At 52.1% G+C, this 24773-nt stretch overlaps 4 protein-coding genes across 4 annotated transcripts; all 4 read right to left on the reverse strand.

The window, feature by feature from the left end:
* Nucleotides 1–785: 785 nt before the first annotated feature.
* N7484_001552 (uncharacterized protein) lies at nucleotides 786–13388 on the reverse strand (the record flags this gene model as incomplete). Its single annotated transcript, XM_057111972.1, has 2 exons — nucleotides 786–2321; nucleotides 2424–13388. 2 exons carry the CDS (start codon nucleotides 13386–13388, stop codon nucleotides 786–788), a joined length of 12501 nt encoding a protein of 4166 aa, XP_056976709.1.
* Nucleotides 13389–13647: 259 nt separating this feature from the next.
* N7484_001553 (uncharacterized protein) lies at nucleotides 13648–19568 on the reverse strand (the record flags this gene model as incomplete). The annotated part of the gene is made up of 2 exons (XM_057111973.1): nucleotides 13648–15207; nucleotides 15267–19568. 2 exons carry the CDS (start codon nucleotides 19566–19568, stop codon nucleotides 13648–13650), a joined length of 5862 nt encoding a protein of 1953 aa, XP_056976710.1.
* A 788-nt stretch (nucleotides 19569–20356) lies between these two features.
* N7484_001554 (short chain dehydrogenase/reductase family protein) lies at nucleotides 20357–21444 on the reverse strand (the record flags this gene model as incomplete). Its single annotated transcript, XM_057111974.1, has 2 exons — nucleotides 20357–21360; nucleotides 21408–21444. The coding sequence occupies 2 exons, from the start codon at nucleotides 21442–21444 to the stop codon at nucleotides 20357–20359; spliced, it is 1041 nt and encodes a 346-aa protein (XP_056976711.1).
* Nucleotides 21445–21981: 537 nt separating this feature from the next.
* On the reverse strand, nucleotides 21982–23764 carry N7484_001555 (cytochrome P450; the record flags this gene model as incomplete). The annotated part of the gene is made up of 5 exons (XM_057111975.1): nucleotides 21982–22610; nucleotides 22669–22912; nucleotides 22975–23462; nucleotides 23516–23666; nucleotides 23717–23764. The coding sequence occupies 5 exons, from the start codon at nucleotides 23762–23764 to the stop codon at nucleotides 21982–21984; spliced, it is 1560 nt and encodes a 519-aa protein (XP_056976712.1).
* Between the last annotated feature and the right edge of the window lie 1009 nt (nucleotides 23765–24773).

Here is a 24773-nt window from a genome sequence, read left to right on the forward strand (position 1 = left end):
GAAAGCTTCAAACTGACATGGACCAGATTGGAAAGGCGTTCACAAGACCACAGCTTATAGACATGTCCAAGATGAACTACCAGCGGCTGAGGATCACGAAGCTCCAATGAGACGTGGACCTGGAGCTGGTCGCTGAGGATGACGCGTGTGGCGAAACCGTGTGGAACATCAGGGACTCGACTCGACCAAGCAGAGGAATCCAGCTGTCACAGGTTACAAATAAGAAAAAGCAAATAAAATGATAGACGACAGAGCTCTCGTAAGGAAGTTGCACAAGTCCAGAGGGTTGGAAAGGGCTGTGTAGCGCCGAATCATCCCAGGAACTGGATTGCCTAAAACGGATCGATGAGGTCAGCGAAAATTACTTAATTGCAACCACGGGCAGTACAGTGGATGTGAGAACCATAGAGGTAACTAGGAAGGATAACGTAGCACAGACCAGAAATGTATGGAAAAGATTACATTACAATTGACTTGCCAGAAGTACAAGTTCATCACTCATCAGACATCAAAGATAGTAAATACATGTCCAGCGGCCGTTAATTTTCCATTCAAAAGCACATCTCAAAAGAAATCAAAATCATAATATCAAACAACTCTACTCCATACCAAAGTATCAATCCGAGGCCAGCCGCGAGAGGGAATAACCGAGACCAAAAGGCCAGGACGCCGAGGTGGCATAGCACCATGAATTATTCAAGAGAAAAGAAAGAGAAAAACAGAACAAGACAAGATCTGATGGTGAGCACAAGGTCAATGGTAGAAGCCAATTTGAGTGTGACGCCTCAAAACTGATTACTACCCATGTCCATTGTGAAGGTGGAAGGTGCCACACTATGAACGGATTTGTTTGCGTCCAGCGACATCCGGTCACCACTCATCATTCGAGAGATCTTTTTGTCTTTGCCGGGGCGGGCGATGAGGACTTGAGCCGGGCAGACGACAACCTCGTCGTCGCCCTCACCAACATCGTTCCCCTTCTTGACAACGAGAGGGAAGAGGACGATGCGTACAACAGCCTGCTGCGACTCCAACTCATCATTCGAGCTAGTTTCGCCACTGCGCTCATTCATCAATGAGGCATTGAAGTAGACCTGACGGGCGAGATCCCCATTGGTGTCATATTCAGGCTGGAGGGGCGGCAGCATGATGAACTCAGCCAGCTGAGTACGCATCTCGAGGGAAAGGTTGACAGCGACACGAAGCACCTTGCGCAGGGAATCTAGTAATTGCGCTTCCATTTGAGATGGGGGTGGGAGCACGCGTGATAAGGTGCCGAAGATCTCCAAGGCGACGGCTTCAGTGTCGCTATCCCGCTGAGAGGCAAATGCTGGCCTTCGGGACAGCAAGGTCAAGGTGGTGGCGCGCCAACGATGGACTGCCCGACGGGGGCCAACTTCCGCCAATTGCTTCTCCAGAGACTTGAGTTTCTGGCGTTGTTCCCGATCCATACCAAATAGGTATCGGGTGAAGATGTATTCCCATACCATGGTCATCACGACCGACATGAACACATCACGGCGGCGCACTCGATCAGAGAGCAAGGAGTCAGCATCGGTGCCATCAAGAAGGGCATTGTCGAAGCGATCGGCGATTTTCTCATCATGCAGTTCACTCAGAGCACGGCAGCGACGGTGGTCAGAGTGCTTGGAGAAGCGGAGCACCCACTGTTGAACATGGCCACAAAGCTTTTGGCATGCAGCGTCGAAATAATCCTCATCTCGAAAGACAAGGGCATTGTCGTGGACCGACGCAGAGATCTGTTGCTGTAGTTCCTTGACTTTATCGCGGGCGGCTTCAAGATCTTCGCGCAGGCGTCGCAGCTCAGCATCTTTCTGTGCTAGAGCGGATTCAATTTCTTGTCGGACGCGCTCGTCTACCTGGCTCGACAGGTCGTTATGTTGCGACCGCAGAACATCGAGCTCGCGAGTTGACGATTCGCGCACATTGCTCACCTCGGCAGCATGGGCAGCAGCGAGTGCAGCATTGGATGCCGTGAGGCCTTCATTCTCCTGTGTGAGGCGAGTTGTTTCCTTTTGTAACCAGTCCACAGAGCTCTTCAATTGTTCGATCTCGGCTTTGCTGTCTCGTAAGTCGGCGCCACTGGTGTAAAGGGCCTGGTCGCTCTTTCGTCGAGCGACGCTTGAATTGCGCAATCTCTCTTCAGCTTCATCGCGGGCAGCGGCGAGCAAACGGTTGTCTGAAATCAGTTGGTCGAGACGAGATTCGAGATCTTGTAAGTGTTGGATGCTTCGGCGATGACGGACACTAGGCGGTCGGCTGGGCGACCGCGGGGAACTGGGAGTCTCACCCCATCCTTCCTGTAGAAAAGATTAGTAAACAAACAAACAACAGCTAAGAAAAAAAAAAATTTAAATCACAAAAGGAAAATAATGAATCGCAATCAATAATAATCAACTTACATAGACATCCGACATGTTGCGCATAGGACGCTTGCCCTTGTCGGTGACGGGGTCGTAAGAGGAAGAGGAAGGAAGCTGATCGAGATCGAGATTTGAGGGAGGCTGGGAGTCTAGCGCACGACTAGCCGCCCGCAGATCGCTACTCGTACTCCGATTCGTGCGACGCAGCTTGCCCTTGCTACCAGAGGGCCTCAACACCGGCATCCCCTGCTCGGGTGTTTTCAGAATAGGGGATTCGCCGCCGCTGCGGCTTTTGGTCAACTCTTCCTGGCTGCGACGGGCTTCATTTTCTGGTGTTGGCCATGCTTCCCGCCCATGGGAATTGTCTGTAAACTTTCGCACGGGGGAAATACTTCGTGCAGTAGGAACAGGTCGCTCGGGAGTAACTGGTCGTAAGACATGCTCTGGCTTGATCTCCAGGCGGGGCGTCCCATGCTGAGCCATGGTCGCTCTGTGTCCGTCCCCTGGTTCCTGTTCCGCAATCGGGTCTAGTGGAGTCCGGGGCCGAGAAATTGAATCGTGCTCTCCGAATGGTCCTCCAAAGAGAGATCGAGGTGGTGAAGGGGCCATCGCTGGGATAGATTGTTCATCCAAGTTCCACGTGCGGGGAGTATGCTGATGTCGCCCGTGGATAACTGAAGGAGTTCGGCGCAATTCACAAGAAGAGTCAGCGGCAACCTCCATTTGGGATGGCAGGAGATGCCGGGGCGAAGACGGCTCCTCGGTGTGAGTAGACGGAGATGAGCTGAAAAGCATAGAAGATCGTTCTAACGATCCAGAGTGCACCGGTTTTGAAGCCGGTTCCTCCACGAAAACGTCATCAGGCACCGGAAGTTTTGGCTCCTTTGTAGATTCCTCGGAGATAACCTTGGCGGGTGGAGCATAATGCTCCACAGGCAGATCGATCTCTTTTGTAGCTCCAGGGAGCGGGTCAGGAGTGGTTTCGAGTATGTCTTTAGGTTCGGTAGCCGCGGAGGGGGGTGCTTCCGAGACGGGGATCGCGATGTCGCGATTGGCTTGCAAGTCCTCTGTCGTCTCATCCTCAGCACTATCTTTTACCGACGCGGCTGTCTTCTTCAATCGAAACCCTGCACGAGGCAATCCAGGGAAAAGGTTGGCAACGCTGGATCCTCCGGGGGTCAGAGATCTGGCGGGAGGTTCAACTTCAATTTCGCCGGAGGCCGAGAAATCTGCTGGTGCCTCTGGCGTCGATTCAGTGGCTAACTCAGTCTGTTCATGTGACGGCTCCTGTGCAGACTCAGCGGACTCTGCCAGGGTTGCTTGCTCAGACTTCCTCTTGTTCTTCTTGGCCTTTTTCTTGGCGCTTTTACTCAGCGGTTCATCCGATACTGCCTGTAGCTCCTTGGCTTCCTGCAATGCCGCGGGGATAGCATGCTCATCATACTCCTCAATGGCTTCGAAAGCTGGAATGGCAGTGTCAGGCTCATGCTCAGGCTCAGCAGTGTGATCGTGAGTAGGAGCGGTACTTGTAGATTTGCCTTGCTCCCACTCAATTCTAGGCCACTCCTCATCTTGGTTTGTCTCATCTGACGTCGGAACTTCGAGCTCGAGCTGTTCTTTGAGAGACAATTCTTTGTCGATGGGCAATTTAGTCTCCAGGTCGTCGGTCACCTCGGACAGTGGCTCGATTTCCAAGGTTTGGCTCTTTTCGGCTTTCTTCGCCTTCTTTGAGGTCTTAGAATTCTTCCGTGAGAGGGAGGGTTCTGGATCATTCGTAGCTGACTCAGAGGGGATCGGTGCTGACTCTGTGAGAGTATCGACTTCTGGCCGGGTTTGTAAATCCTGTTCTTCGAGTTGCTCAGGTTCGGATGCGGGCTGCTTTTCATAGAAAGGCATTTCTTCAATTTCCACAGTGGACTCTGGTGCTGAAATTTCTGCATCTCTTGACTGTGTAGTTGAGCTTTCCATGCCTTGTTCCTCCTGATCTGCTGGCAAATTTTCCAGTAGAAGGCCCTTCTTCTTGGCCTTGCGTAATTCCTTTTTAGACATTTTCTTTGAATCAAGGATGGTACCTTCAGCCTGTTGAGGCGAGTCTTCGACAGAGTCTTCAGTCAAAGGCTTTTTATCTTGCTCCTGGGCTTGTGCCTGGCTTTCAGCTTCCGGCATGTCATTTTCCTCTGCTCTCTCAAGGGAGAACTCCTGGCCCGGTGTCTGAGTGGTTTCCTTTCGGACAGGCTCGGTAGAAGCAGTTGGCACTTCAGTTTCAGCTGGCGAGGTCAAATCAAGAGGACCTGATAGAACGGCAGTCTCGGTCTTCTGAGTATCGTAATCTTGTTGACTCTCAACCTTCTCTACAGGCTTTTCATATTCGAGGCCTGCGGCAGGTTCGATCTCCTCAATCTCGCGAACGTTCTCCACCACGGGCTCATCGGTCGGGAACTCTGGCTCAGGCACAGTGTCTTTGGGCTCCTCTGTGCCCAGCGTCTCGACATTCAAAGCGACCTCTGGTTTTTCAGCCTCGGAGACACGGGCTGCTAGCTCATTGGGATCAGAAGTCAGGTCAGAAGATTCCTGTCGAGATTTCTTCTTGGCCTTTCTTTTTTCCTTTTTCGAGAGTTCGGGAGTAGCCGCAACTTTCTCTTCCACGGCATCTTCAACCGGTTCTTGCGGTGTCTCTATCGTATTATCGGAGACATCCTCGGCGGGTTGAGAAATAGACGATACAGGCTGCTCGCTGGCATGCACATGTGCAGGCTCTGGCTGCAACTGAACATCTGGAACAGACTGCAGATCTTCCGGTTGAGCTGCTTCTGTAGTGGCCTCTGGGACATGTTCAGTATTTGAAACCTCATCAAAAGAGAAATTTGGTTGAACTGATTTTTCGCCGTCGATAGCAACGGAGGCGGCGGCGGCAGCAGCGGCAGCGGCAGCCTTCTCTGCCATCTTCTTTTTCCTCTGCTTCTTGCTCAGGCCCTTAAACTCATCAACAGATTGTTCTGTAACGGTGTCCACAGGAGCTGTCTCTGGCATTTCCGAAGTTGGAGGCGGAGCTTCCTTTGCTTGCTCCACTGCGGCCTCCTGGGATGGGAGATCAGTAGAAGGCTCAACAGATTCAACTTCATTGCTTGCAGCTGGCGGCTGTTCCTCTTTGATGGCCATCGGTGAAATATCCTTTGTCTCCTCCACATTTTCAGAGAGAACTGCGGATTCTGTAGCCTCAGTAGCATCTTCTGCCTCCGGCTTATCCTGCGGATCGGTATGTCCTTCGGAGATTTTGAATCCTGTGGCAGAAGGCTCAAATACTTCACCTGGTGCGTTGACTTGGGCTTCGGCGTCAGACATTTCTTCGGTCTTCTCGATTTCCCCGGAAGGGCCGACGGTTTCAACTGACTGGGTCTCGGGCACATCGCCTGTGGCCTGGTCCAGATCAACCGGAATGTCTTCGATAGCTGGTGCGGACTCAAGGTGAGGGATCTCCTTGGTCTTGGTTTCCTCTAGGGCAACGGGCACAGTCTCTGGCTGTTCTTTGTCCTCTGCACCCGGTAGCTCTGGCTTGGCGGAGAGCTCTGTTTCAACGCTTTCCTCCTCTTGGAGCTTCTTCTTGTTTTTCTTATTCTTTTTCTTTTGCTTTTTGGACGTCTCCGGCCCTTCAAAGGCAGCTGGCTCAGGGTCAGGAGAAGCAGCAATATCTTTGGTGCTCTCAGCAGGTGTCTCATCGGGCACCTCTGGTGCCGGCTCCTCGTTCGCGGCCATCTCTTTTTCTGACGTTGGTAGCTCATCCTTCAAATCAAAAACTTCCACGTTTTCTTCTCCACGTTCCTCCTCCTTTAGCTCCTCCTTTAGTACATCTTCTAACCCTTTTTCTCCTGTCTCTCCTGCCGTCTCTTCCAGGACTTTTTCAACACCAATCTCCTTCTCCATTGAAGCCGTTGCTTCCTCTGTCTCATGCGCAATGGGGGTAGTCTCTTGGCTTTCATTTTCAATACCATTATCCGCTTTGCCAAAATCATTCGAACGCTCAAGCACGGGTTGGGGAGGATAATCTGAAAGATTCTCTAACTGCGGCTGCTCTACCTGCGAAGATACGATGTCATCAGTCGAAGTCAAAATTTGTGCCGGTACGTCGGGCGTTCCAATGTCGTGGGACTGATGTTCTTTACCGTCATCTTCCGCAGGCGAGGGAGCCGTAACGGATGCAATGGGTTCCGTAGTATCTTTTTCGGTTCCCTGAGCGATGATTGTGGCGTCGGTGGGATCGGATTCAGCGGTGGCGTCATCGGTACTGAGATTCTTCGACTTGCGCTTTTTCTTCTTTTCCGCCCTCTTTGCTTTGCGACGCTCCTCGGCAGTCATTTCAGTGTCGGGCTCTGCCTCGGTGGTAGGCTCAGAAGGTCCCTCCGGCTCCGGCAAGGCATCTGCTTCAACGGGGGGCTCGGCTATGGTCATGATTAGCTGTTGCTCATCCAGCTGAGCTGGCTCTGTGACTTCCTTACCGGTGACTTCCTCAGCACTGGTGGTTGTCTCGGGCTCAGTGATTTGAGTAGCTTCGGGGGGTTCGCTCGTCTCAGCCTCTTGCTTGATGTCGGCGCCTTCTGGTTGAGCGGCGTCGGCATTAACGAGTTCAACAGCCTTGTTGTCCTCTACAGTGGCAGTTATGTCATCCTGAGGTTGAAGAACTTCGGACTCGGGTTCATGGGGCAACTCTGTCGGCGTAGAAGGCTCCTCTGCGGCCAAGTCCAAAGACTTAGCATTCTTCTTCTTCTCTTTTTCCTTTTGCTTCTTGCGCTTCTTCTTCTCTTTGGATGACAGACTGGCATATTCAGGGTCTTCCTCTTCCACTTCTGCGGCTGCATCCACCGCGGCGGGATGCTCGTCGAGTTGAATAGAAGTCGATGCATCCTCTATTTCTTTGGGAGCTTCTGATATACTCCGCTCTGAGGTTTCGATTTCGGGGACCTGATCGCTAGTTTGGACAGCTTCAATAGGCTCAACATCGTCCTTTGGGGCTTCCTCTAACGTATTATCCGGCTCATTCAACTCCTTGTCTGTGGACGTTTGAGTTGGTTGCTCTGTCAGCACAGTCCCTTCCGGTGTATCGTCGCTCATGATGAGCTCCTTGGCGGGCTCGTGTTCTGATTGGGAGTCGGCAGGGGTCACATCATTGCTGTCCTCGAAAGCGACGGACTTGCGCTTGTTCTTCTTCTTTTTTGACTTCTTGGAGACAGGCTCAGACTCTACTTGATCAGCCTCGGCACTTGATTGTTCGACTATGAGAGGTTCTGTCTGGCTGTCTTGCTGCTTGGACTCTTCGGTATTTTCTGGCTCTTCTGTCAAGACAGCCGCATCGACATCGGGTGTAGGCAAAACAGTTGTGCTGATAGCAGGGTCATCAACATCTTGCTCTTCCTTAGAAGGCTCCTGGAAGTCCGGTTGGGATTCTTGCTCGGTAGGAGTAGCCTGTCCCTTCTTCTTTTTCTTGTTCTTCTTCTTTGAGCCCGTGTCGATCAATTCATGATCCGCGGCCTGTTCAGTGGACACATTGTCGATGACTGGTCCACCGGACTCCCCAGAAATAGCTTCAGACGGCAGCTCCGCCCCAACAACTGTCTCTTCAGCAAGCTCGTTGGGGATAGTTTTATCCTCGGTGAATCCCGCGGAGGGTGTTGGATTCTCCGTAGATAGAGCATCCTTGGAGTCCTCCGGCGTTTCGATAGCAGCTACATTCTCCGCGGTCACAGCTTCAGAAGAGATCTCTTCAGATACAAGCGGAGCATCTGCGACTTGCTCATTTCCAAGCTCAGGGGCCAGACCTGGAGCATCATCCGTTGACGCTTCCACAGGAGCTTCCTTGTCAAGGGCAGATGCATCTTGGCCTTCTTCGCTGTCTTGCTTCTCGGTGGCGGTAGGCTCGGGATCTGTCGCAGCTGGGGCAGCTTCTATAGCCACAGGCTTAGTAACGGCTGGAGCTTCGTCGAAAGTAGAAGAAGCGACATCAGCAGGGGCTGCAGGTTCGGCCTCTGTCGGCTGCTCTTCCACCTTGTCGGCGGTAATTTTCTCAGGAGAGGGCTCGATCTCGGCGGCGGACTGGCTCTCAAGCTGCTTGGATTTCCGCTTGTTCTTCTTCTTCTCCTTTCTCTTTTCAGCAGCAGACATTGGCTGTTCGGATTCGACTGCGGGCAGCTCAGGATCTTTGCGTTGGGTCTCAGCCTCATGAGAATCAGCTGGAGTCTCTGCGGAAGTCTCTGCCGGAGTCTCTGCAGCAGGAGACATAGTAATCTCATCTTCCTTGGGCAGTTGAGTCTCGACTGGCTCGCGAACTTCCTCCTCTTGGCCTACCTCGGCAAGGGGAGCGACCGCCTCAGCCACAGACTCAACTTGAGTTTCTTTGCTAGGCTCCACAGCGTCAACGTCTGTTGTAGGTACTGCAGCTTCTTTGTTCGCGGGTAATTCAGTAAAATCATTGCTTGGCTCGACAGCTTCGCTCTCTAGTGATTCTTGGACTTCATTGCTGGATTTCACGGGGATCTCAGTCGCAGGCTCAGAAAGGGCCTCTGGAGCTGGGCCTTCTATGGAAGGAGCTTCAGTCTCATTGCTTGGCTCAGCGGCAACAGTCTCAGGCTCGTGGGCAGGCTCAGCTGCAGGTGTTTCAGGATTGGAGCTCATACTCTGCTGCTGTAATTTCCGTTGCTTTTCCCTCCACTTCTTCTTCTGGGATTTTGACAAGCCAGCGGGAGGCTCTTCGGATAGCTGCTCAACTTCTGGCTTCTCTTCTGGAACCTCAGAGGGCTCCTTAACAGATTCAGCTTCTGTGGGCTGAGCAGGTGTCTCCACGACGCTGTCCAGGGTAGGCTCAGGTACAGCTTCCGGTTCCTTGATCTCCTCAACTTCTGCTTGGGGAGTTTCAGGGACAGAAATTTCTGCAACAGTGTCCTTAGGAGGTTCGGGGTCGGGGTCTTGAGCAGGCTCAGGTTCAGGTTCAAGTTGCAGCTCCCTTGTCTCCTCAACTTCTATTGGAGTCACTTCAGGTGCTGATGTCTCCTTTATTTCGTCGACAGGGGCAGCCTCAGCTTCAGGAGTGGGCTCAGCTGCTTCAGCAACTTGGGACTCAACAGGCTCAGGCTCATTGGTCTGAGGTTCGGTAGAGAGAGCTTCGGCTGGAGTCTCTGCATCCGGAATAGAAGAAACGCTCTCTTGCTTTGCCTTCTTCTTGGCGGCCTTCTTGGCAGCCTTTTTCTGTGCTGCAGTCAAAGGCACTTCAGGCTCTGCTTCAACATCGGCGGTGGGCAGATTTCGTGGTTCTTCAGTTGCCGTGTCGGGCTCAGTAGGCGTTGCCGTGGCTTCAACTAGATCAGATGGAGTAGGCTCGGGCTCTTCAGTGTTTATTTCCTGCTCGGAAACGGGAACTGCTTCATCCGCTTCTTCGGAAGCTAGGGGTTCCTCTTCAAGCTGGATGGGCTCATCAAGCTGAGGTTCGGCTTGCTGACTCTCGCTGGAGTGAGCTTCTGTGGGGTTCTGCTCATCCGGCACGGAAGTAACGCTTTCCTGCTTTGCCTTCTTTTTAGCGGCCTTCTTTGCAGCCCTCTTTTGTGCTGCAGTCAAAGGCACTTCAGGCTCTGCTTCAACATCGGCGGTGAGCAGATCTCGTGGTTCTTCAGTTGCCGTGTCGAGCCCAGTAGGCATTGCGGTGGCTTCAACTTGATCAGAGGGAGTAGGCTCGGGCTCTTGAGTGTCTATTTCCTGCTCAGAAACGGGAACTGCTTCATCCGCGACAGCTTCTTCGGAAGCTAGGGGCTCCTCTCCGAGCTGGACGGGCTCTTCAAGCCGGACGGGCTCATCAAGCTGGACGGGCTCATCAAGCTGGACGGGCTCATCAAGCTGGACGGGCTCATCAAGCTGAGGTTCGGCTTGCTGACTCTCGCTGGAGGGAGCTTCTGTGGGGGTCTGCTCATCCGACACGGAAGTAACGCTTTCCTGCTTTGCCTTCTTCTTAGCGGCCTTCTTTGCAGCCCTCTTTTGTGCTGGGGTCAAGGGAACTTCAGACTCCGCTTCAACATCGGTAGTTGGCTGATTTTGTACCTCCTCGGTTCCCCTCGCGACCTCACTGGAAGGAGCCAGATCGACATCGACCTGATCAGAGGGAGAAGGCTCAGGGTCCTGAGTTGCCACATCTTGCTGGGAATCCAGGGGTGCCGCCTCCGCAGCAATTTCTTGAGGTATCGAGGCCGGCACATCTGTAGCAACTTCTGTGGCTTCAGGTGACTGAGCATCTCCAAGCTCTTGAGCTTCAACAGGGGCAGTGGAAGCTGAACCCCAAGGGTTGATATCTTTAGTGAGCTGTTCTGTAGCAGAAGAGGGTTGGAGCTCAGAGTGGGGTTCTCCCTCGTCAAAGACCACAGATTTGCGATTTTTCTTCTTGTTTTTCTTGCTCTTCTTTGACTGGGTCTCTGGAGTGTCCTCTGGGTTGATTTCCTCGGGCTCGGCAGAAGCAGGAGTGGCAATGTCTGCAACAGTTTCAGTCAAAGGCTCAGTCTCAACATCCTTCTTCTCCTCAGTCGGAGTAGACTGTTCCTCAACTGCTTCATGGAAAGCATCAGAGTCTGTCTCGGCTGGCTCTTCTGAGGTTGCAGCAGCGGCATCAGGAGTAGCTTCAGGCAGTGAAATATCCTTGGCTTGTTCTGTGGCCTCGACCTCCTGCAACTCTGGAGTGGGCGCTTCGATGGCCGTGAACGAATCAGTTGACATGCTCATGTCTTGAACATTTGGTTCCTCTGAAGCTTCTTGGGTGGGAATGGCAGCTGCGGGCTCTATAATCTCCCAAGAGTCCTGAAACTCGGATGATTCCTCCTCGGGTTGCACAGCTATATCGGCAAGACTGGAATCTTGGGCAATGTCTTTCTCTGTGGATTCTTCCAAGGCTGGGGTCTCGCTGCTCTCAACAATATCCCCGGTCTGAGCTGTGGATTTCTGATCATCTTGCTGAGATTGGCTTTCTGAAGGGCTAGGCACCGTCTCTTGTGGCTGCTCCTCAGTCAAATTGTGTGAAGTACCCTCCTCCGCGGTAATAGAAGAAACACTCTTGTTCTTTTTGTTCTTCTTCTTGTTCTTCCGTGCCTCCTTCTTAGATAGACCACCAGACTCATCCTGATGTTCATCGGCGGCAACATCGGTCACAGCAGCTTCAGACTCGGGTTGTACCTCAGGCTCAGGAGCAGTTGCAGGCTCCACAGGGGCAGTCTCAATTGGCACAGAAGAGCTTGATTCAGGCTCAGTAGTGGGTAGAAGCTGTTCATCGGTGGGTGCCAAGTCTTCAGTCAAATCAGCAGAAGGAGTGGTTTCCACGTCGAGCTCTCTAGACGCTTCCGCTGGTGCAGACTCCGGCTGGGCCTCGGGAGGAACTTCGCTGTCCGCAACGACTGCTAGTTCAGGCTCAATGGAACGTGACTCATGTTCTGCGGTATCTAGCGCGGGGATCTGTTCTTCGGTGGTCTTCGGAGGCTCGGAAGGCAAGTCAGCGCTTTCATCGGCCTGCTTCTTCTTTGCCTTTTTCTTCTTCTTCTTTTGAGACTTCGTCTCCTTTGTCTCCTCGACGACCGGCCCCTCCTCTGACTGGGATGGCTCAGTAGGCTGCTCAGAGGATTCGGGAACCAATTCCTTGTCTGCTTCAACTTCAACTGGTGGTTCAAGCTCAAGTTGGGTGGGTGGTTGTTCTTCAATTGCTGTGCCAGGCTCACCTAGCTCTTCATCATCGGGCTTGTTATTGGAAGAAGCCTGGGCAACAATAGCAGCGTCGACCACATCAGAAAAGCCTGGGAAATTTGTTCCAGAAGGGACAGATGATTCAAATTCCGTTTCGGGCAAAGACTTATCAGTCACCTTATTGTCAGCAACGTCGGCGGCATGTTGATTATCCGGCTGAGCGAGAGGCTCAGAGACATCTTTGTCGGTACAGTCAACACACATGCTGTCATCCTTGGCAGCAGCAATAACAGCGGCATCAACACTTTCAGAAAACCCAACACCAGTGGCGTCAGGCAGAGATTTCTCTACAGAAGGTTCCTCCGAAGGCTGGGCAATGGAGACTTGTGGAATATCAAGTTCACCCTCAGCCTCCGTATTAGCGCCAGCATTGTCGGGCTGGTTTCTGACAGCAATCACAGACCCTTCGGGGGAAGGGAGATTCTCAATGTTTGAAGAAGAGGGATCTGGATAAGCTGCAGGGTCCCGGAGGAGGTCGGATGGAGAATAAAATTCGGGCTTTCGCTTCTCCTTCTTAGCTGACTCAAGAGATCCACCAAAGTTTTCTGCTGTTGGGGTAGCTTGTTGCGAGCCAAAAACATCGTAGTCTACTTCATGCTCATTGGCTTTCTCAGTGGATATTTTCAGACCAGTCGGTCTTCGGCTCTCCATCAACGGACTAGCATCGAGAGGCTCCCAGCTTCTGACAGCATCCTCGTCATTGAGGTCCCTAAGGTTTTCGATAGACGGAGCTCGTGAAGAAGCCTTGCTAGATGGAAGCGAGGGTAGCTTTTCATCAATCTCTGGCTCCACCTTGGCTGATCCATGTCTTTCCACTAGAAATAGGGGGCGCATTTCCCCAGACATCTCAACAGACTTCGGGCGACGATGGCGGGATTGGGTTGGAGAGCCGGTAGAGCCAGGCGGAGTTGGGATCTCAGGTGGCACTGAACGGGGCAGACCTGGGGACATCGGAGGTCGACGGAAGTGCAAAGGCACTGCAGTTGGCGATTCTGTCGACCGGTTGAGGGACATCCTTCGTGATTGATCCTGGTCTCGGGACATCTCTGGCGAAGACGGTCTACTCTGGGACTTCGGGGCAAGGTCATGGGCTTTCTCTGCAGCACGAGGGGAAGTTGAACGACTGCGTGGTCGTTGTCGGAAGAGCTCTTCTCCCAATGCTAAGCTAGCAGCTGCAATAGCTGCACCCTCTGCCGTCTCCTCAAGCCCCGAAGCACCGTGTTCATCGCGCTCAGCCGCGGGTAGCATTTCGGGGCGATCCCTTAAAAAAGACTTGTCGCTGTCGTCATTATATTCCGATCGTTTCCCGTCCTGCACATGGAGTAATACCAATAAAATGCTTAGTATAAATTCTTTTTTTTTTGGTTTGGGGTTTCATGTGTTTTGTGCAATTGGATAAATCAGAGTGACTGCAACCATCCAGGAAAAGCAACTATATGGCACATAACAGTGTACAAAAAGCGGGCAACATGATCAATAAGTTAACAAAGAAAGGAAATTCAAAATATTATACCTTCTCAGATTCCCGACGTCTTCCCGAGTCGACAATGTCACCGTAGCGTTGTCGACGCTGCTCTTCCTTCTCTTGTCTCTTCGATCTGTATTCCTCCAAATTTGCGTCGTCCTTTACGCTTACCTTGTCCGAATCATAGCCTTCCAACTTATCGCCGCTAGAGCTGTGTCGAGAGCTTGAAGACCGCTTCTTGCGTCGACGTCTTTCATCGTCAACCCCAGCTTCAGAAACAGCATCCCGAGAGACGCGCTTGTCAAGCGATGAAGATCTCGAGGATGAACGACGCTCTTCTGGTGCTGAAACCCGGGAGCCAAAGAGACTGCGTAAGATACCCCCGGACTTTTCCTTTTCGTCCTTGCCGCGACGCTTATCCCGGTCATCAGCTATACTGTCTCGGGAGGAATGGCGACTATGCGTGCGGCGTTCGGACTTCCCATCATCCTCACCTACAGATCGGGTGGAACGGGTTGATCGCGCATCATCCTCAACATCGCCATGCTTAGAGCGGTGGGAACGCCTACGGCGCTCGGACTTTCCATCATCATCCTCAACAGTGAATGTGGATGCAGCATCATCGTTGTCGTCGCGGGAAGAGCGGTGACGGCGTCTACGACGCTCGGATTTGTCATCATCATCAACAGTGAATGTGGATGCAGCGTCGTCGTCATCACGGGAACGGTGAGAACGCCTACGGCGCTCGGTTTTTCCATCATCGTCTTCAACGGTGAATGTGGATGCCGCATCATCGTCCTCCCGTGAGGAGCGGTGACGGCGCCTACGACGCTCGGACTTATCATCATCATCCACAGTGACTACAGATTCAGCATCAACTGAGAATGTGTCGCTGTCACGCTTAGAGCGACGCTTGCGATGCTTCTTCTTCTCTTCATTATCGATGACTTCGGCACCTTCAAGGGCAGCCGGCGCAATTTCACGTGACAAATCAAAGTCATCGCTACTTTGGCGAGACTTTCTGGACTTCTCGATTTCTTTTCCAACGGGGGCAGAGAAAACGGATCGAGAATCATTGTGAGACTGCGCAAACTCTGCAGGCTCAGCGGGGGTATCAAATCCACCGGGCATGGAGAAAACATCATGCTCAGCGTAGCTGGGCGGTGAGGATTTCCTATCTAACTCTTCCATGACCTGTTGTGCAATCGACCCCTTTTCACGAGCTTCGGGGAATGGAGCTTGATCTTTTGTGATGTACTCAGGCTCAGAGTAGAAAGGCTTGTTCTCAATCACATGCTCGGGAGGTTGGACATCTTTCGACTGATCAAGCTCGTGACTCTCAACTTCTCCTTCGACAAAGCCATGGGGCACTTCCTTCTCGTAGCCCCACTTCGAGCGAGGAGAAAAGACTCCCTCATCCTCTGATCCAGGAGGTGAGGTACGCGTGTGGTACTTGGGATCGTTGAGGACGACAGAAGGGTCAAATCCGGCTGCTTCGGTTCCAGCGGCGATGATAGCAGCAAATTCAATGTCATTACCGAAGTCCTTGTCACTGACTTGCTTCTTGTCTTCTTTCGAAGTAGTCATGGGAAACTCTCTTGTCTGGTCGTCAAGGGGGAGATATCATTATCAGTCGGATCATGTTCAGAGGAGGAAGGAACTTCATATTCATGGGTCTTGTCGTGGCCCCAGGAAACTCGGGAGCCAGTCGTGGATCGCTCAGGTGATTTGACTTCTGGTTCAGGTGCATATTCCGGTTCATGCTCGGGCTCAACCTCAGGCAGATGTTGGGGTCCGGGCTCAGCTTCTGGATCTGCTCGACGCTCGTGTTCGTACACATGTTCGACAGATGCATCAGGAGGAGCGATGGGAGAATTAATACCGCATGCAGATCCATTGACACTTTGATCAGGAGTGGGCTTGGTGTAAGTGAGTGCGGGCACCCTGAACGGAAGAGCATAGCCTTCATAAGGCTCCCGTGCGAACGGGTGCGGATCCAAATCCATATCTTTGGAGATATCGGGTTGCTCTCGCTCACGCTCGCTAGCAGGCACTACTTCAACAATGTTCGGTCGATCTTCCGAGTCACGACTGTGTTTGTCTTGGTCAGAGCTGCCATGGAGGTCGGGGGCGTAGAAGTCTGCATAGCTTTCATAGACAGGGGATGATCGGGGGCTGCGATGAGGCAAGTTCTTATTTTCCTCCTCTTCGTGCAGCACAGGTGCCACTGGCTCTTCAACGGGCATAGTCACATCAGGCCTTGAGACCATGGATGATTCCATGCGGCTCTCTTCTCGCTCTTTGCGGCGCTTCTCTCGTCGCTTGCTGTAACGATCTGAGCTGGCCTCCGAGGCTTCTGGATAATCGGTCTTGCGAGATGAGATAAGAGTACTAGTAGCAGCACCACCCAAGGCACTGATGGCGGCAGCCTCGACCCAAGATGATGAATCTTTTTCTGTAGGAGCATCACGGCGACGATCTTCATCTTCTTGTTTTCTGCGACGACGATCCTCGTCTTCTTGCTGTCTGCGGCGACGATCTTCAGCCTCCTGCTCTCGGCGGCGACGATCTTCATCTTCTTGCTGTCTGCGGCGACGGTCCTCATCCTCTTGCTCTCTGCGACGCCGCTCTTGACGCTCAAACTCCCGTCGAGCTTCCTCTCGCTTAGCATTTTCCGCTTCACGATCGATCAACTGCACAGCTGGATAGGTATTGTCCGCAATTGAAGGTGCGTGCTTTTCGCGAAGACGTTGCTGTTCCTCTTGCTTTTCTGTCAGGTCAAAAGACACAGAGGCTGCTTCTCTAGTGGTAGATCGACGCTTTGGACCAGAGATGAAACTCTCTTGGATGGGGAAAATGGGGGAAGAGTCACTGCGCCGGTGCTTCCGGCGATCATATTGACGGTCTTCAGCGACTCCTGCCGGGTCTCGGGAGCCTTGGAAGTGCTGATCAAATACAGAATCGCTGGCAAAAACAAGAGGCGCCTCAGGAGCACTGTATGCAGGGATTGAGGCTGGTAGACCCCCTTGAGTGGTGTAGACGGCTTGAGAAACAGGCGTAACGGGTTGAGGCTGCTGCAGCGGAATAGGACCAGGGCGGACCAGAGGTGGTTCGCCTGACATTACCGATGGAGATACCCTGGTAGCGTCAAATCGAGTCGGGTCGGAGGTCGCGGTGGGATAAACTTGCTGGAGGCTTCCAGAGCTATTTGAGACTCGGCTGTCGCGGTCACGAGCGATAGAAGCTAGAGCGGCACCTCCAAGGGCACCGACACCTGAAGCCAGGGCAGCATTGCCAAGAGAGGATCTCTTATCCTTCTTGCTCTTCTTCTTCTTTTTGTTGAACCCGAAGAAACCCCAGCCACTGCGGCTCGAGTCTGATCCCGAATCAGCGCTACTACCTCCAAATGCGAGTGCAGAGGCGACACTTTCAGATGATTGGTCGTCCGATTCGGCATCAATCCATTCTGATTCTTCGTTGCCCGAAGACGTATAGTTGGAACGGCGAGATCGAACGTCTTTGGTAGTGAGTATCTGGCCAGTGGTTCGACCACGACCAGGGGACGAAGCAGCAAGAGCAGTTGCTGTAGCCCCTAGACCCAGGAGCGCCGCATCCACATTCTCCTTCTTCTTTCCCTTTTTCTCCTTTTTGGACTTGAGCTTCTTTGAGAAGCCAGTTCCAAAGGCCAAATCAGCATCAAGCGAGGATGATGACGAGCTGTTGAAAGAGAAAAAGCCTTTGCGCTTGGTCCGTTTCTTCTTCTGCTTCTTGCGATTATCCGATGAAGAAGTAAAGAATGAGGTAAATCCACCGCCGGATTTGGAAGGCCGAGAGACATCAAGGAAAGATGAGCTGGAAGAAGACTCTTTGCGTCGTTGTACTCGAGAAGGAGAACGGCTGCGGGATCGCTGGTTTGATTTCGCAACAGCCAGCGCTGCACCACCAATTGCAGCTCCCAGCGCTGCCTCCTTCACGAATGAATGACGACCAGAGGGCGACGATGATCGGGACCGTGAGCCGGCTCGATGAGAATGTCTCGATTCGGGATAATGCTCTCTTGGGGAGCCAGGTCGGCGGATCACGCCTCGAGAAGTATAACTCCTGCGGTCGGAAACCGAGGTAGTTTCAGCGTCGTAGGACGAAACACGGTCATCTACGACTCGGCTAGGGCGAACACTATAAGAGTCTTTGAATTCTTTACCAGCAAAGAGACCCAGTGCTGGAAGCCAGGAAGTAGACTTGTTTGACCTGTGTGACTTTTTGCGTCGACGGCTTTCGTCTTCCGACGATTGGTATCGACTGAGCTTGCTTACTCGAGAAGCACTACTACTGCTGTAGCGATCAGAAGAGTGCCGGCGCCCATGATAATGGTGCTTGCGAGGAGCATCAAGACAGCTAGATCCAGGCTCAAAGCAGTACTTGCAGACACCAATGAACTCTGTGTAGTCTTCGAACCTGCCGACACCTTCTGGGTCACGCCAAAAGTCTGCGAACTTCGAAAGAGGACCTTGTGGGCGGTGTCGCATAGCAAGGGCACCAGTTCCATGGGGATAAAAGCCAGGGTTTTGCATGGGGTACCCTTCGGGGCCTCCGGGTATGACGGCATTATTAGGACCAGAGCCATGAGGGGGCAGACCAGCCGAGTGAGGCTGATCATAATTTTGGAAGGTATATTGTGATGAATGCTCGGGGCTAGATGAATGATGTTGATGGCCAAGCATGTATCCGGCAGCCGCGCCTGCAGCTGCGACGCCAACACCAGCACCGATGCCATGGGATTGAGGAGGCTTGTTGGCACTTGGAACGCTGCTATTTGGGACAGCGGGCTGCGAGTACGAGTTAGATTGATGGATAGCTGTCGTTGCGTTGTAGGATTCGCTGTGGTGAGAGGACATAGCATTGCTTAATCCATAAGCAGCTGCTCCAGCTGCTGCAACAGCAGGGACAGCGCCTGACGATGAAATCTTGCTAGGCTTGGATTCGACCTTGCCAGGCTTGGGAGGCTTGGAAGACGTGGTATTCGCTGGCACAGCGGGGACTTGAAAATCATTGTCAAAATAAGCTGCCGCAGCCCCAAGCTCACCAAGACTACTGGGCTCGGGAGGGGGGTTGGCTGACGGCGAGGCCGCCATCAGATGCGCCTGGCTATTAGGGATTATTGCCGGCTTGTGAGGCCGAACTCCCGGCTGCTCACCAACAGATTGTCCTTGATCGCCATAGTAGTCCGCAGCAGCGCCAGCAGGGTTGTTTGGGGGATAATAAGGTCCCGCCGACGTGACCGGAAACTGGCCAGGAAACTGCTGCTGGACATGTGGATCAAACGGAGCTGGCGGTGAGACAACATGATGAGGTGAGGCATCATGATGAGGCGAGCCAGAGGATGGTCCGGGGGGAAACTGTCCGGGGAATTGCGAAAATCCCGGCGCGCCCATGTCGATAGGAAATTGCGCAGCCGGTGCGCTAGATGGCATAGCTGTAGAGATAGGTGGCACGTACGGTTCCACAGGCTGTGTGCGCTGGCGCTCACGACGGTCGCGTTCATTATCCACGTCATCATCATATATCCCATCGACAACACTGCGACGACTCTTCCCTTTATCGCGCTCTCGACTTTCCGATCGGTCGCGGGTGCGGCGGCGAGAGCTCTTGCTCTCCCGGTCACTGTCTCTGCGTTTGGGAGTCCGTTCAATTATCATAGGATCCGGGCTGCCAATGGGTTCTGGCTCGGCGGTCATGTAGGTCGATGCGACAGAATCGCCAGCGACACTAGAGGGACCGTGTCTGCTGCCCGAGGCCGACGGGGGGTAAGGCGGTTCATCCAAGCCACGGTCACGGTCGTCACCCCGTGATGATTTGCGGCTATGTGAGGATTTGGAAGAATCGGCTCTGCGTCGGCTTTTCGAGCTGGAGCTGGTCGTGCTTCGGGTATCGGACCGGCCCCCGCCCATGAGGGCTTTGAACATGGTGGGCAAAAATTCACAGGAATGCCCAAACGGCACAGGCCACCATGTGGGATGTTAGGAATGTGTAATATGGGGAGGGAAAGGTGGTCGGAATGTAGAATGGGGAAGTGAAAGGTCGGGGAATATGGCGTTGTTATGGTTTGTTTTGGGTAGTAAACAACGGAGCTGAACCGTGGATCGTCAAGCGGAGACTGGGTGAACCCACGGTCGGTTGCGCCAAACGATCGGGGAACTAGCTTATCCCCAGTTTCACCCTTCACCACGCGGGATTCTAGACTGATATCTAAGTTTTCGAATAGGAGCAATGCATGCAGCAATCAAATGCTAATGCCTGATTAAAAAAGAGAGACAAATGTGAGGAATCGAGTCGGTGGCACAGGATGAAGTGTCTCTGCACTAAGTGGAACGAATCAAAATCGCGGTGAAGCTACGTGCACGTGCCACATCTGGACGGGGCTGGGATTTCGTCATGACTGTCAACTGGTAGAACTACATGCCTCCGAGGTTCCATCCAAGTCGTCGAGTCTCACGCTTTTAGGATGCTCTATTATCGAAGAATATTGAGATGCAATTTGTTCTCCACTGCCAGGGGGAGCCTTCCAAGGTTTGAGTTCGAGTTGGAAGTGCATTTCATTCGTCGCTTAAAGCTGCCATGAACATACATATATAAGCTTGGGCATGACTATCCGCCCAGCCTGGAACTGGAGGTAGTACAACTCTACGCCTCAACCCCCATCCAATCAAATACATATAGAACTCGGAAACATATCGCATCATATCACTACACATTAATCAGTTCGAATCAACCGCTCCAGCCTGCACCGCAAGCTATGCTGGAACCATAGCGGATAACCCCGAAGCCTCTGAGAAATAAATCCGGCTGAACCGGGCAAAAGTACATGTCCGCTCTCACCCTTCAATACCTGGTTCACTAATCCCTCAGCTACAGTCTCGGGATGCAGAAGCGGGTTAATAAAGGTATCCTCGGGAGTCAATGTATCAATAAGCGTGGTACGCGTGAAACTTTGCGTAACAAGCACGGTACGCACACGGGGGGCATGGTATCGAGTGACCAGCTCCGCCGCCAAGCCCTCATGGAAAGCAATAGCAGCCGCCTTGGTAGCAGAGTAGTCAATCATATTTGGAGCGACGGCGTACCCTGCTTGCGAAGCCACCGTAACTACCATCCCGTGATTACCAGCGATGATATCTGGAAGAAATTCCTTGGCCAGCCAGTAGTGTGCAAATGTGTTCACCTCGAACATGCGGCGCATTTTTTCGGGGGAGACATCGAGAATGGTCGTAGCCGTAAGAAGGCCGGCGTTATTGATGAGGATTGTTGGGCGGCCAAACGAGGCACGGATCTTAGCGGCTACCTCACTGATATTCTCAGACGACGTGATGTCGCATTGGTAGAAGCGGACGCTGTTCGGGAGCTCGTCGGCTGGAGGCGAGATGTCGAGAACGGCGACTTTGATGTCGCGGTCGCCTAGGAGCTGGGCGATTCGCCGACCGATGCCATTACTCCCGCCAGTTAGGACGACTACCTCTTTGTTCCAATCATAGTGGTCGGACACCCCATTGTTGATCGCTCGGCGGTCTAACCAGGCTGAGAGTCGTTGGATGACGGCTAAAGCAGCAAGGGACCTAAGCGCCTTGAGGAGGTGAGGGCGCGACTTGGTAAGCTCGCGACCCTTGACAGTGTAATGTGCCAGCGCTAGTAGAGGCACCACCTTCCGTGGGTCAAGTACGGTGCGTTGGATCCACCGGCTCAGTACGTCCGCCGTGAAGCCTGGATATTCTTAGCGCCTGGGGTTTCCAATGATGGCGGTTCCTTACCTTCTCTCGAGGGCCATTTCCTTACTTGCGATGTCATGATGAGTCTCGTATTCAAATGCAAGACTTAGTTTTGAAACACATTGGCAAGATGAGGGGATGGCTGAAATATCAATGTGGAGATGGGCTTGATCGACAGGATTACTTCGGCCTACGGTTTGTGCGGGGTATCCGAGGTCCGCATGCATCAAATGCATTTGATACGAGAGCAACGCAAGTTATGCACATGCAGTTCCAGCCTATTTCACCTGAAATGACTCAATAAGTCTCCCGGGATCCACTATAGCTACTTGATCATGACATCCCCCTCTGTATCTTTTCTATGTGTATTGATCTGACTTACCCCAACCTAATAGGCAGCTCACCCAGGAGACACCACCCATATCTGTTCTCAGAGAAGTGAATACTACAGATCAGCGTCCAGGCTCTCTAATGATGATTTTGTAGATTCCCCTCGTCAACACGGATGAGCAAACATGAAACCGCACTTTCAGAGTAAATGTATTTCTATTGCTTCATCTAAATCATAAACGCATAAATCTCATCCACAGTCCAACCATTCCTATACACTCAAACCTCAACATCTCTCCCGAAATTGCACCCAAGGCCCCTCAACAGCAGAAGTGACCCACCCCTTCAACCGAAAATCGCAATCCTCCCTCTCACCCCCACAGCACCGCGCATCAGGAGCCAACCGCATATCATACCTAAATAGCGTTCTCGCAACCGCCAGATTCAGTTCCGTCCAAGCAAGTTTCCATCCCACACAAGACCTTGCCCCAACACTAAACGGACAAAACGCCTTTTTCGCAATCTCAATACTCTCCTCATCAACCCCGGCCTCTGCATCGACGATCCATCTTTGTGGACGAAACTCGTCTGGCGCAGTGAAGTAGTTCGGGTTCCGCTGGATAGCGTACGTCGTTGTTCCCACCATCGTTCCTTCAGGGATGAATTCTTGGTCGATGACTATGCCGCCTTTGAGGACGGTACGTGGAATAGTGGTTGAGACGGAGGGTGCTAGACGCAGTGTTTCATTTATACATGCTTGAAGGAATTCGCACGAGTTCAGTTCTGCCCCTGTACGGATTTCCTCTGTTGTGGTGAATGTGCTGCGGATATCTTGGGTTAGGCGGGCGAGGAGGTCAGGTTTGTGGGCAAGGTGGAAGAATGTTCCTGCCAATGCCGTGGCGGTGGTATCGGCGCCTAGATTTCAGGGGTGAGCTTGGGTTGGACGTGACATTAGAGAAGAGTGCTATCGTACCTGCAGTCATCAGGAGCATTGATTCCACCCAGAGATCCTTATTGGTGAAGTGAAGGCCAGTTTTGGGATCTGCTGTGTTCATCATTGAATAAAATAGATCTTTTTGCTTGATGTCATTCCCTAGACGTGTGCGGGCCTCAGAACGCTCGCGAATTCTGATACCGGCGTTGACAATGTCCTTGAATTTGGATGACATGAAGAATTGGTCGATCTTCAGATTGCAGAACTTGGGCTGCATGAGGGTCTGGGGAACGTTAGTAGCCGTTGAAGGTAAGGGACACGGCACATGGCCTCGACATTTCCTACCGTCATACTGCGCTGCGTGATCTTTAGTACCACAGAAGGGAACCATCGCATGTCAGGTAAATGCAGCATATCGAAGTCTTTTCCATAGCAAAGATCGCCGATAACATCAAAGGTCATCCAATCACACATAGGAGCTAGATGCTTCGTGTTCGACCATCCATGATCCCTCTCAGAATCATGGTCATTCTTGACTTCTCCATATTCATCTCCTTTCTGTCCGACTAGATCGACGAAATCGCGAATATTTACCAAAAGACGCTCTTCAATGGCTTTGATCCCCTCGGTGGAGAAAACCTGCGCCAGAATGCGACGCTTAAAGCCGTGGGTGGCTTTGTCAGTAGCAGTGAGGGTATTAGGAGTTTGTCGACTGGCGCTCAGTGAGCTGTAGCCCTCTGATTTCACCACATTTGCCCTGACACCGTAGATAGTGTCTAGTCCGGTGTGGGTATTAAAAGTTAAGGCGTTTGGAGCGAATCGCACGATATCGCCTGCACAAGTATTAGTATTGGGAGTAAGTAGAGTCCAGTCTTGTGGAGCGTACCATAGCGATCATGCCACTTTCTGCTAATGATATGAAGATCTCCCTGCCATGCATAGTAGGCTGCATACCAATGCGTGATGGCTCCTAGACGTGGTCCGGGGTATTTCGCCAAGGGATGGAAGAACAGACGGTAACCCACAAGTGCGATACTCTAACCGGAACCATTAGCTGAATTACATTTAGAAAATCGAATCAACTCACGTATAATAGTAAAGCAACGGCCACAGCCACTACCATTTTTAAAGCCATGGTGGTTGTTCAGCAGGTGCAACAGAATCTTCCCGATGAAATAGCTTTTCGTTCAGAATAGCCTGTCATCGCGATCAATGGAACTCCTGAATATCAAATAGTGCGGGCATCTATGCAAAGTTAGTTTCGTCATGCCCCTATGTCGTCAGGGTGTCTCAATTGATTCGATCAAAATCTTGGCGTTCGTCGATTAGGCCCGAGGATCACCGACCAAGATCTGATTACGACCCAGTAGGGTCCGCATTTTAGCCAATCAGATTCTTTTGAATGAATATAAGTTGTGGCCATCTGCTCGCAATTCCTCAGCCGACCCACTCTGCGTTCCTGGTATGCGTGTTCGGAGTGCAGATCGGGTCGAGATACTGTCTGCGGTACGGAGTTGGACCACGTCAGTGCGGACCCGAAATCTCTGCACGATCGTCAATGGTTTCCCAGCGCTTTCCATTTGCCGCATTTGAGCGGGTGATCGCTGTTTCATAAGTCCCATGGAATCTTCTGCAGAACCGAGCCGTGATTTCACTTATCGAATTAGCAAAATTCTATGATGTGACCCTATTAATCTTGAAGTTATAGGTTTTAGCTCATGCAATGACATCGACACGCCATTTCATTTCCAAGTTGTATAAATCGGTAGTAATATCATCCAAGAAAATGTTTCAATTCTGCAAATATTCCGTAAAAACACCGCCCGCATTCGCAGCATGATCAAACCCCAAATACCTTTACTAAGACATGATCAAAACCTTAAGGGAGCATACAAATGACACTAAAAATCGGATTGCCAAAGGACTCTCATTGGGGAATATGGTCGGAATAAAGAGAAGATTCAAGAGAGAAAAAAAAGACACCAAGCCGACCAGGGATATTGCCGTGAGGTCGAAGACAACACAAAACGTAACACAATGCGCCCCAAATAGAGAAACAGAAACATGGTAATCAAGATGAGGACGACGATGATATGATGATGATGACGATGATGACGATGATGATTTATCAAGATGCAATATAA

This window comes from Penicillium longicatenatum (assembly GCF_028827895.1).
Source record: "Penicillium longicatenatum strain IBT 33135 chromosome Unknown contig_1_segment0_segment0, whole genome shotgun sequence".
NCBI classification, from domain to species: Eukaryota; Fungi; Ascomycota; class Eurotiomycetes; order Eurotiales; family Aspergillaceae; genus Penicillium; species Penicillium longicatenatum.